At 46.1% G+C, this 12,892-nt stretch overlaps 1 protein-coding gene across 1 annotated transcript in view; it reads left to right on the forward strand.

Annotated features, from left to right (window-relative positions):
- The window catches only part of SLC44A3 (solute carrier family 44 member 3), a 556,605-nt gene that overhangs the window by 150,752 nt on the left and 392,961 nt on the right, over positions 1-12,892 (forward strand). Inside the window, exon 3 of the mRNA XM_069231480.1 lies at positions 11,038-11,180. Within this exon, the coding sequence (XP_069087581.1) occupies positions 11,038-11,180 (143 nt within the window). The remainder of the gene's footprint in view (positions 1-11,037; positions 11,181-12,892) is intronic.

Consider the following 12,892-nt stretch of genomic DNA (forward strand, 5'->3'; position numbering starts at 1 on the left):
CCAGCAGGTGACGTCAGAGACTCCTTCTGATAGGCTCCTTCAGGTGTTGCTAGCCTATCCTCTCTCCTAAGTAGCCAAACCCTCTTTTCTGGCTATTTAGGGTCTCTGCTTTGGGGAATTCTTGAGATAACGAATGCAAGAGCTCATCAGAGTTCCTCTGCATCTCTCTCTTCACCTTCTGCCAAGGAATCGACTGCTGACCGCGCTGGAAGCCTGCAAAACTGCAACAAAGTAGCAAAGACGACTACTGCGACACTGTAACGCTGATCCTGCCGCCTTTTCGACTGTTTTCCTGGTGGTGCATGCTGTGGGGGTAGTCTGCCTCTTCTCTGCACTAGAAGCACCGAAGAAATCTCCTGTGGGTCGACGGAATCTTCCCCCTGCAACCGCAGGCACCAAAGAACTGCATCACCGGTCCTCTGGGTCTCCTCTCAGCATGACGAGCGAGGTCCCTTGAACTCAGCAACTCTGTCCAAGTGACTCCCACAGTCCAGTGACTCTTCAGTCCAAGTTTGGTGGAGGTAAGTCCTTGCCTCCCCACGCCAGACTGCATTGCTGGGAATCGCGTGTTTTGCAGCTACTCCGGCTCCTGTGCACTCACCGAGGATTTCCTTCGTGCACAGCCAAGCCTGGGTCCACGGCACTCTAACCTGCATTGCACGACCTCCTGAGTTGTCCTCCGGCGGTGTGGGACTCTCTTGTCCAACTTCGGGTGAGCACCGTTTCACTCCACTTCGTAGTGCCTGTTCCGGCACTTCTGCGGGTGCTGCCTGCTTCTGAGAGGGATCCTTGTCTTGCTGGGCGTCCCTTCTGTCCCCTGACGCAATTGGTAACATCCTCGTCCCTCCTGGGCCACAGCAGCATCCAAAAACCCTAACCGCGACCCTTGCAGCTAGCAAGGCTTGTTTGCGGTCTTTCTACGGGAAAACACTTCTGCACGACTCTTCACGACGTGGGACATCCATCCTCCAAAGGGGAAGTTTCTAGCCCTTGTCGTTCATGCAGAATCCTCAGCTTCTACCATCCAGTGGCAGCTTCTTTGCATCCACTGCTGGCATTTCCTGGGCATCTGCCCACTCCCGACTTGATCGTGACTTTTGGACTTGGTCCCCTTGTTCCACAGGTACCCTCGTCTGGAAATCCATCGTTGTTGCATTGCTGGTGTTGGTCTTTCCTGCAGAATTCCCCTATCACAACTTCTGTGCTCTTTGGGGAACTTAGGTGCACTTTGCACCCAGTTTTCAGGGTCTTGGGGTGGGCTATTTTTCTAACCCTAACTGTTTTCTTACAGTCCCAGCGACCCTCTACAAGGTCACATAGGTTTGGGGTCCATTCGTGGTTCGCATTCCACTTCTAGAGTATATGGTTTGTGTTGCCCCTATCCCTATGTGCCCCTATTGTATTCTATTGTGACTATACATTGTTTGCACTGTTTTCTATTACTATTACTGCATATTTTGGTATTGTGTACATATATCTTGTGTATATTTGCTATCCTCATACTGAGGGTACTCACTGAGATACTTTGGCATATTGTCATAAAAATAAAGTACCTTTATTTTTAGTATATCTGTGTATTGTGTTTTCTTATGATATTGTGCATATGACACTGGTGGTACTGTAGGAGCTTCACTCGTCTCCTAGTTCAGCCTAAGCTGCTCTGCTAAGCTACCTTTTCTATCAGCCTAAGCTGCTAGACACCCCTATACACTAATAAGGGATACCTGGGCCTGGTGCAAGGTGTAAGTACCCCTTGGTACTCACTACAAGCCAGTCCAGCCTCCTACATTGGTTGTGCAGCGGTGGGATAAGTACTTTGCAACTACTTACCACTTTTGTCATTGTACTTTTCATAAGAGAAAAATATACAAAACAAGTTCAGTGTATGTACACCTAACCAAAAAGTTTTGCTTTTCTTCTCTCACTTCTTTTCTAAGTGCTGAAAAGTACCTCTAAACTTTCTAAAAAGTTCTTAAAAAGTTTTTTTTCTGTCTTTCAAAAAGTTCTGAAAAACTTTTTTCTCACTTTTTCTATCCCTTAAACACTGTCTAAAATGTCTGGTACAGGCCAAACTCTTGATCTGTCCAACATAGCTTATGAAAACCTTAGCTGGAAGGAAGCAAGGAGTTTCTGTGTAGATAGAGGTTTAGGGGTAGGGAAGAATCCCTCAAGACAACTGTTGGTTAATATGCTCATTGAACAAGATAAGACCTTAGGTGGCACTTCTGGTGAGAAATTAGCTGATGGTTCCCACTCTGATTCTGGGGCACCCCTAGCAAAAGATGTGGGAGGGAAGCTTTCCAACCTGCCCCCTAGCAAGCCACCTAGCATAGCTGGTACTGGTGTGAATTCATATCACAGTAAGAGTGTTGTCTCACATCACAGTAATAGTGTTGTTTCTCATCACAGTAGAAGTATCACTTCTGTAGGCCAGAATGTTAGTGTGACATCTGTTAGGGCCAGGTCTCCTTCTGTTCATTCTCACCATTCTTCTGTTTCAAGACATGCCCTACCCACCCACCCTGATGACAGAGTGTTAGAAAGGGAGCTCAATAGATTGAGAGTGGAACAATCCAGGCTGAAGCTCAAGAAGCAACAGCTGGATTTAGATAGGCAGTCTTTAGAAGTGGAAAGAGAAAGACAGAAATTGGGTTTAGAAACCCATGGTGGCAGCAGCAGTATTCCAAATAGTCATCCTGCAAAAGAGCATGATTCTAGGAATCTGCATAAGATAGTTCCCCCTTACAAGGAGGGGGATGACATTAACAAGTGGTTTGCTGCACTTGAGAGGGCCTGTGTTGTACAGGATGTCCCTCAAGGGCAGTGGGCTGCTATCCTATGGCTATCTTTCAGTGGAAAGGGTAGGGATAGGCTCCTTACTGTAAAAGAAAGTGAGGCCAATGATTTCAAAGTTCTTAAGAATGCACTCCTGGATGGTTATGGCTTAACCACTGAACAGTACAGGATGAAGTTCAGAGAAACCAAAAAGGAGTCTTCACAAGACTGGGTAGACTTTGTTGACCATTCAGTGAAGGCCTTGGAGGGGTGGTTACATGGCAGTAACGTTTCTGACTATGAAAGCCTGTATAACTTAATCCTGAAAGAGCATATACTTAATAATTGTGTGTCTGATTTGTTACACCAGTACCAGGTGGACTCTGATCTGACCTCTCCCCAAGAATTGGGAAAGAAGGCAGACAAATGGGTCAGAACAAGGGTGAACAGAAAAGTTCATACAGGGGGTGACAAAGATGGCAAGAAGAAGGATGGTAAGTCTTCTGAAAAGGGTGGGGACAAATCTAAAAATGAGTCTTCATCAGGCCCACAAAAACACTCTGGTGGGCCCAAATCCTCTTCAAATCAAAACAAAGAAAAGAAACCATGGTGCTATTTATGTAAAATAAAAGGCCATTGGACAACAGATCCCAGTTGTCCAAAGAAAAGCACCAAGCCTCCTACCACTACAACCCCTGCTGCTACACCTAGTGCCCCTAGTAATAGCAGTGGTGGTGGGAGCAAACCTACTAATAGCCAATCCAAGGGAGTTGCTGGGCTCACTTTTGGTAACTTAGTTGGGGTTGGTCTTGTTAGGGAGATCACAGAGGCGGTGTTAGTCTCTGAGGGGGCTATTGATTTAGCCACCTTGGTTGCTTGTCACCTTAACATGGATAAGTACAAGCAACTACCCCTAATAAATGGTGTTGAGGTTCAGGCCTACAGGGACACAGGTGCCAGTGTTACAATGGTAATAGAGAAACTGGTCCACCCTGAACAACACCTACTTGGTCACCAGTACCAAGTAACCGATGCTCATAACAACACACTTAGCCACCCCATGGCTGTTGTAAATCTCAACTGGGGGGGGGGGGGTTACTGGTCCAAAGAAAGTTGTGGTTGCCTCAGATATACCTGTAGACTGTCTACTAGGAAATGATTTAGAGACATCAGCTTGGTCAGATGTGGAGTTGGAGGCCCATGCAGCAATGTTGGGCATTCCAGGGCATATTTTTGCTTTAACCAGGGCTCAGGCCAAAAAGCAAAAAGGACAGGGTGACTTGGATCCTGGAAGAATGGACCAAGTGCTCCCTAAAGCTAGGGTTAGTAGAAGTAAATCACTACCTACTATCCCTCCCTCTACAATGGATTCTACTTCTGAGGAAGAAGAATTTCCACCCTGTGCAGAACCTACACCAGAGGAGCTGGAAGCAGACACTGCTGAGCTTTTGGGTGAATGGGGGCCTGCCAGGGAGGAGCTGAGTGTGGCACAGCATACCTGTCCCACACTAGAGGGTCTAAGGCAGCAAGCTGTCAAACAAGCAAATGGGGATGTCAGTGACTCTCACAGAGTTTACTGGGAGGACAACCTCTTGTACACTGAAGCAAGGGATCCAAACCCTGGAGCTGCCAGGAGATTGGTGATTCCTCAGGAGTACAGAAAGTTCCTCCTAACTCTAGCCCACGACATTCCCTTAGCTGGACATTTGGGACAGGCTTGTCCCCTTGTTTCATTGGCCTAGAATGTCAGAGGACACAAAGGAATTTTGTAAGTCCTGTGAAACCTGTCAAGCCAGTGGCAAGACAGGTGGCACTCCAAAGGCACCCCTTATCCCACTGCCTGTGGTTGGGGTTCCCTTTGAAAGGGTAGGGGTTGACATAGTTGCCCCCCTTGACCCTCCTACTGCTTCAGGCAATAGGTTTATCTTGGTGGTAGTGGACCATGCCACCAGATATCCTGAAGCAATTCCTCTAAGGACCACTGCAGCTCTTGCAGTGGCAAAGGCCCACCTGGGAATCTTTTCCAGGGTGGGCTTCCCAAAAGAGGTGGTATCAGACAGGGGAAGCAATTTCATGTCTGCTTACCTAAAGGCCATGTGGAAGGAGTGTGTTGTTACATACAAGTTCACCACACCCTATCATCCACAAACAAATGGACTGGTGGAGAGATTTAACAAAACTCTCAAAGGCATGATTATGGGACTCCCTGAAAAACTCCGCAGGAGATGGGATATCCTGTTACCTTGCCTCCTTTTTGCTAACAGGGAGGTACCCCAAAAAGGAGTGGGCTTCAGCCCCTTTGAACTCCTATTTTGACACCCTGTGAGAGGTCCTCTAACACTTGTTAAGGAGGGTTGGGAACAACCTTTAAAAGCTCCAAAGCAAGACATAGTGGACTATGTACTTGGCCTCAGATCTAGGATGGCTGAGTACATGAAAAAGGCCAGTAAAAACCTTCAGGCCAGCCAAGAGCTCCAAAAGCAATGGCATGACCAGAAGGCTGTTTTGGTTCAGTACCAACCAGGGCAGAAAGTGTGGATCTTGGAGCCTGTGGCACCAAGAGCACTCCAAGACAAATGGAGGGGACCCCACATAATTGTTGAAAAGAAGGGTGAAGTCACCTACTTAGTTGACTTAGGCACTGCCAGGAGTCCCCTTAGGGTGCCCCATGTCAATCGCCTGAAACCCTACTATGACAGGGCTGATCTCACCCTGCTCATGGCAACAGTGAGGGACAGGAAGAAGAGAGTGACCCTCTCCCTGATCTCTTCCACAGAACAAGATGCTCTAGTGGAAGGTGTAGTTTTGGCAGATTGTCTTACTGCTGAGCAGAAAGACCACTGCATAAATCTCCTGGGTCAGTTTTCTGAAATCTTCTCTACTGTGCCAGGCACCACTTCTTGGTGTGAGCACACTATAGATACTGGAGACAGCTTGCCTGTCAAAAGTAAGATCTATAGGCAGCCTGACCATGTCAAAGACTGCATAAAGCAAGAAGTGCAGAAAATGCTTGAACTGGGAGTGGTTGAGCACTCAGAAAGTCCATGGGCGCCTCTTGTGGTACTTGTACCAAAACCTCATTCCAAGGATGGAAAGAAGGAGATGCAGTTTTGTGTAGACTATAGAGGTCTCAACCAAGTAACCAAAACTGATGCTCACCCTATACCCAGGGCAGATGAGCTAATAGATACACTGGCATCTGCCAAGTATCTAAGCACTTTTGATTTGACTGCAGGGTATTGGCAGATCAAGTTATCAGAAGATGCAAAAGCAGAAACTGCATTTTCAACCATTGGAGGCCATTACCAATTCACAGTAATGCCTTTTGGATTGAAAAATGCACCTGCCACTTTTCAAAGGTTGGTGAATACAGTCCTGCAAGGGCTGGAAGCTTTTAGTGCAGCATATCTAGATGATATAGCTGTCTTTAGCTCCAGCTGGGATGATCACCTGGTCCACCTATGGAAAGTTTTGGAAGCCCTGCAAAAGGCAGGCCTCACTATCAAGGCTTCAAATTGCCAGATAGGGCAGGGGAAAGTGGTTTATCTGGGACACCTGGTAGGTGGAGAACAGATTGCACCACTTCAGGGGAAAATCCAAACTATTATAGATTGGATTCCCCCTACAACTCAGACCCAGGTGAGAGCCTTCTTAGGCCTCACTGGGTATTACAGGAGGTTCATAAAGAACTATGGCTCCATTGCAGCCCCTCTTAATGACCTCACATCTAAGAAAATGCCTAAAAAGGTATTGTGGACAGCTAGCTGTCAGAAAGCTTTTGAGGAGCTGAAGCAGGCCATCTGCACCTGTCCTGAAAAGCCACTGTTACTCCAAAACATTAATTGTCCAAACAGATGCATCTCAATTAGGGGTAGGGGCAGTCTTATCACAACTTAATTCTGAGGGCCAGGATCAACCTGTTGCTTTTATCAGCAGGAGGTTGACCCCTAGAGAAAAGCGTTGGTCTGCCATAGAGAGGGAGGCCTTTGCTGTGGTCTGGGCACTGAAGAAGTTGAGGCCATACCTGTTTGGCACTCACTTCATTGTTCAGACAGACCACAAACCTCTACTTTGGCTAAAACAAATGAAAGGTGAAAACCATAAATTATTGAGGTGGTCCATATCCCTACAGGGAATGGATTATACAGTGGAACATAGACCTGGGAGTACTCACTCCAATGCAGATGGACTCTCCAGATATTTCCACTTAGACAATGAAGACTCATCAGGTCATGGCTAGTCTTATTGTCCTTCGTTTGGGGAGGGGTTGTGTAGGAAAGTACCATCTTGCCTGGCATGTTACCCCCATATTTCACTGTATATATGTTGTTTTAGTTGTATGTCTCACTGGGACCCTGCCAACCAGGGCCCCAGTGCTCATAAGTGTGCCCTGTATGTGTTACCTGTGTTATGACTAACTGTCTCACTGAGGCTCTGCTAGTCAGAACCTCAGTGGTTATGCTCTCTCATTTCTTTCCAAATTGTCACTATCAGGCTAGTGACCAATTTCACCAATTTACATTGGCATACTGGAACACCCTTATAATTCCCTTGTATATGGTACTGAGGTACCCAGGGTATTGGGGTTCTAGGACATCCCTATGGGCTGCAGCATTTCTTTTGCCACCCATAGGGAGCTCTGACAATTCTTACACAGGCCTGCCACTGCAGCCTGAGTGAAATAACGTCCACGTTATTTCACAGCCATTTTTCACTGCACTTAAGTAACTTATAAGTCACCTATATGTCTAACCTTTACCTGGTAAAGGTTGGGTGCTAAGTTACTTAGGGGGTTATTCTAACTTTGGAGGAGGTGTTAATCCGTCCCAAAAGTGACGGAAAAGTGACGGATTTACCACCAGCCACCATTATATCCTATGGAACTCGTAATACGGCTGGTGGTATATCAGTCACTTTACCGTCACTTTTGGGACGGATTAACACTCCTCCAAAGTTAGAATAACCCCCTTAGTGTGTGGGCACCCTGGCACTAGCCAAGGTGCGCCCACATTGTTCAGGGCCAATTCCCCGGACTTTGTGAGTGCGGGGACACCATTACACGCGTGCACTACATATAGGTCACTACCTATGTGTAGCTTCACAATGGTAACTCCGAATATGGCCATGTAACATGTCTAAGATCATGGAATTGCCCCACCAATGCCATCCTGGTACTGGGGAGACAATCCCATGATTCCCGGGTCTCTAGCACTGACCCGGGTACTGCAAAACTGCCTTTCCCGGGGTTTCACTGCAGCTGCTGCTGCTGCCAACCCCTCAGACAGGTTTCTGCCCTCCTGGGGTCCAGCCAGGCTTGGCCCAGGAAGGCAGAACAAAGGACTTCCTCAGAGAGAGGGTGTTACACCCTCTCCCTTTGGAATAAGGTGTCAGGGCTGGGGAGGAGTAGCCTCCCCCAGCCTCTGGAAATGCTTTGATGGGCACAGATGGTGCCCATCTCTGCATAAGCCAGTCTACACCGGTTCAGGGATCCCCCAGCCCTGCTCTGGCGCTAAACTGGACAAAGGAAAGGGGAGTGACCACTCCCCTGACCTGCACCTCCCCTGGGAGGTGCCCAGAGCTCCTCCAGTGTGCTCCAGACCTCTGCCATATTGGAAACAGAGGTGCTGCTGGCACACTGGACTGCTCTGAGTGGCCAGGGCCAGCAGGTGACATCAGAGACTCCTTCTGATAGGCTCCTTCAGGTGTTGCTAGCCTATCCTCTCTCCTAAGTAGCCAAACCCTCTTTTCTGGCTATTTAGGGTTTCTGCTTTGGGGAATTCTTGAGATAACGAATGCAAGAGCTCATCAGAGTTCCTCTGCATCTCTCTCTTCACCTTCTGCCAAGGAATCGACTGCTGACCGCGCTGGAAGCCTGCAAAACTGCAACAAAGTAGCAAAGACGACTACTGCAACACTGTAACGCTGATCCTGCCACCTTCTCGACTGTTTTCCTGGTGGTGCATGCTGTGGGGGTAGTCTGCCTCTTCTCTGCACTAGAAGCTCCGAAGAAATCTTCCGTGGGTCGACGGAATCTTCCCCCTGCAACCGCAGGCACCAAAGAACTGCATCACCGGTCCTCTGGGTCTCCTCTCAGCATGACGAGCGAGGTCCCTTGAACTCAGCAACTCTGTCCAAGTGACTCCCACAGTCCAGTGACTCTTCAGTCCAAGTTTGGTGGAGGTAAGTCCTTGCCTCTCCACGCCAGACTGCATTGCTGGGAACCGCGTGTTTTGCAGCTACTCCGGCTCCAGTGCACTCACCGAGGATTTCCTTCGTGCACAGCCAAGCCTGGGTCCACGGCACTCTAACCTGCATTGCACGACCTCCTGAGTTGTCCTCCGGCGGTGAGGGACTCTCTTGTGCAACTTCGGGTGAGCACTGTTTCACTCCACTTCGTAGTGCCTGTTCCGGTACTTCTGCGGGTGCTGCCTGCTTCTGAGAGGGCTCCTTGTCTTGCTGGGCGCCCCCTCTGTCCCCTGACGCAATTGGTGACATCCTGGTCCCTCCTGGGCCACAGCAGCGTCCAAAAACCCTAACCGCGACCCTTGCAGCTAGCAGGGCTTGTTTGCGGTCTTTCTGCGGGAAAACACTTCTGCACGACTCTTCACGACGTGGGACATCCATCCTCCAAAGGGGAAGTTTCTAGCTCTTGTCGTTCGTGCAGAATCCTCAGCTTCTACCATCAGGTGGCAGCTTCTTTGCATCCACAGCTGGCATTTCCTGGGCATCTGCCCACTCCCGACTTGATCGTGACTTTTGGACTTGGTCCCCTTGTTCCACAGGTATCCTCGTCTGGAAATCCATTGTTGTTGCATTGCTGGTGTTGGTCTTTCCTGCAGAATTCCCCTATCACAACTTCTGTGCTCTTTGGGGAACTTAGGTGCACTTTGCACCCACTTTTCAGGATCTTGGGGTAGGCTATTTTTCTAACCCTCACTGTTTTCTTACAGTCCCAGCGACCCTCTACAAGGTCACATAGGTTTGGGGTCCATTCGTGGTTCGCATTCCACTTCTAGAGTATATGGTTTGTGTTGCCCCTATCCCCACGTGCCCCCATTGCATTCTATTGTGACTATACATTGTTTGCACTGTTTTCTATTACTATTACTGCATATTTTGGTATTGTGTACATATATCTTGTGTATATTTGCTATCCTCATACTGAGGGTACTCACTGAGATACTTTGGCATATTGTCATAAAAATAAAGTACCTTTATTTTTAGTATATCTGTGTATTGTGTTTTCTTATGATATTGTGCATATGACACTGGTGGTACTGTAGGAGCTTCACTCGTCTCCTAGTTCAGCCTAAGCTGCTCTGCTAAGCTACCTTTTCTATCAGCCTAAGCTGCTAGACACCCCTATACACTAATAAGGGATACCTGGGCCTGGTGCAAGTTGTAAGTACCCCTTGGTACTCACTACAAGCCAGTCCTGCCTCCTACACACATGACGGTAATTTACTCACAGTCTATCGGTTTCTCTGTTGGACAGTAGAAATAACATTGTGGTGGTGCCTGCATACAAGCTGTTTGTGATTTTTGATGCGCATATGAACTGAAACTTGAAATAGGGCCATAGAATAGTTTTAATTGATTCTTTTAGTTGTCGATTATTGGTTATTTTATGACAGCTGTGAATATATTATGCAGTATAAACATGTGGAACAAGGAAAAGGACATAAAGATTTGCCACAACCTTTTAATGAGTGTGAATGGCCCTCAATAGGAGGATAGAGATGTCGTGAGGCTGCTAGTGCGCAGTAGGAAAAGGTTTTGCTCCATGCTGTTGTTTCCAAACTTTTGCATAGGGCCTTGTGCACGATTTCCCAGGATTCAGAGGTTTAGGGAAAACATCTGAAGGACTGAGAATAATAATGGAGTGAGTGAACATGAATTCTGTCCTGCACAATCAATACAATTTTAAATTTAAAAAAACATAAAAGAAATCAAGATCGGTTTTCTACTATTGAGGATAATTGAAACCGACTCAATTTATGGAGTTTGCTCCTAGAAAGGAAAGACAGCTTCCATCAGATTCAGCAGCTACAATTTTCCATTTCTCCGAAGGAAATATTGTCTCCAACAAGCAAGGGGTGTTGAACAAATCTCGCCTCACACATGAAATAGGCGGCAATATTGTGTTGTCTTCTGCATGAACAATTATGCTTTCCAAATCTTATAAACTTTGGGAAAAAATCTAAATAAACATGTTTAGCACTTAAGTTTGCGCTAACCAAGTCACTTTGATTTTTTTAACAGATGTTTATAACTGGCTATGCAATGACAGCGGGAGCAGCGGAAAGACTTGTTTTTGGATACGATAGCTATGGAAATATTTGTGGGCGGAGGAATACTCCTGTAAGAAACGCCCCTCTGTCTGGGCAGGACATGTCTGACAAAAAGTAAGTATAGAAAATGAGACACTATTAAAAAAATGGGTACGAACACGTTTTTTACATTGTCATCCTCTGATACACCAGAACCGGGAATTACAATGAAGTATTTCAAGGAGATTTATGTGGCAATTAGCTTTGATCTGTCTGGAAAAAATACATCTAGCAAAGTAGCTTGTGTTGTGCTCCTGCAGTCATGTGAGCTAAAAAGATCAAGTCATCTCAAAATTAAAGATCCACAGGAAAAATAATCTGAATAGTGCAAGAGCAGACATGTCATTCTAACAGCTACGATGTGATGCATTACGAATCTGCCTAACCGCATAATAATGATTTCATATAAAATGAGGTAAGTGCTTTATGGAGGTACAGTAGTATGCCTCCAGTATGGTTTACCGGTTCACACTTTCTGTGGCTGTAGGGCTCATTTCAAAAGGCTCTTGGCAGTAGAATAATTTGACTAATGATGATCCAGAAAGCTCTCTGCCCCCCCACCTCATCTACTGTTCTTTTTCTTGAGTTTCATTAGCGAACAAAGCCAAGCTGTAGGTGTGCTAATTCCCCTACGTTGCACCCACCTATTAGCTTCGTTGATTTTTAAGCAAAAGCTAAAAGTAACTCCAAGGTTTGAAAGAAGCGTCACTTTAATGGTAACTTCACCAGCCAGTCACATATCTTATTTTGTTGTTGTTTGTTTGTGGCATTTGTATAGCCATTAGTATGGCATTATAAGATCTTTGTTCAACAAGATAGCTCAGAGAGATAAGAAAGTTGTTCAACAATATGGCATAGTGAGTTAACACTAATTTCTGACTTCTTATGTGACCTCCAGTTTACATGCCAGCAAGATTACTTTATACTCTCATCTTTCCAACGCTGATAAATTAATAGCCAATAAGTTGGGTTACTAGTAACGCTTGTAAAGTATTACTATCAAGTAGTATTTGAAAAACAAGTTATTCTTATTATCATAACAAAAAGTTAAAACAACTAATTATCCCTTGCCTGACTGGCAAGGTATAAAATAGAGAAAAGCCATATCATAATGCATTGGAGGAAAGGAACAATAATATACATTCACAAGCTCCCTGCAGCACAATATGGAAAGATTCCACCCGAGAATTGAGGCACGATTAGTAGCTGTGCTGATGAATAGTTATTTAACTGTATTGGTTTCCAGCAAACACTTATAATAATGTAATACCGGATAATAAATGTGTTTTTTTGAAACAATGATATGGTTCCCAACCTGTGGTCCAGGGACCTCTGCTTAGAAATTTAAATAATATTAATAGATTAGGTCCCCAGCTTTCAGTTATGACTTAGAGGGAGGTCCCTGGATTCCAATAATGATTCAGTGGGGGTCCCCGGGTTCCAGTAATGATAAATTGGGGGTCCACAGAAGTCAAAAGGCTGGGAACCACTGTTTTAAACCATAGAGTGTCCTAAAGCAAAGAAAGCAATGAAGTGAAACGATCTGCCTATGTATAGGACATTACTGTAGTAATGTTCTCAACTTTATTTAGTATTCAAAATCAAAACACTGACCCTTGATCGTGATGTATGTGTGGGTGTATATCTCCAAAGTCAGTGCCACACCTTCCAGACACAGAAACTCGCACTCCAGAGTCAGGTTAATGGTGATTTAATGGCAATGCGTTTCGATCTACACAAGATCTTCCTCACTGCCTAATACAAACAAGGTTGTGCACCACTCCCCT

The sequence above is a fragment of the Pleurodeles waltl genome, chromosome 4_2 (genome assembly GCF_031143425.1).
Source record: "Pleurodeles waltl isolate 20211129_DDA chromosome 4_2, aPleWal1.hap1.20221129, whole genome shotgun sequence".
Classification (NCBI taxonomy): Eukaryota; Metazoa; Chordata; class Amphibia; order Caudata; family Salamandridae; genus Pleurodeles; species Pleurodeles waltl.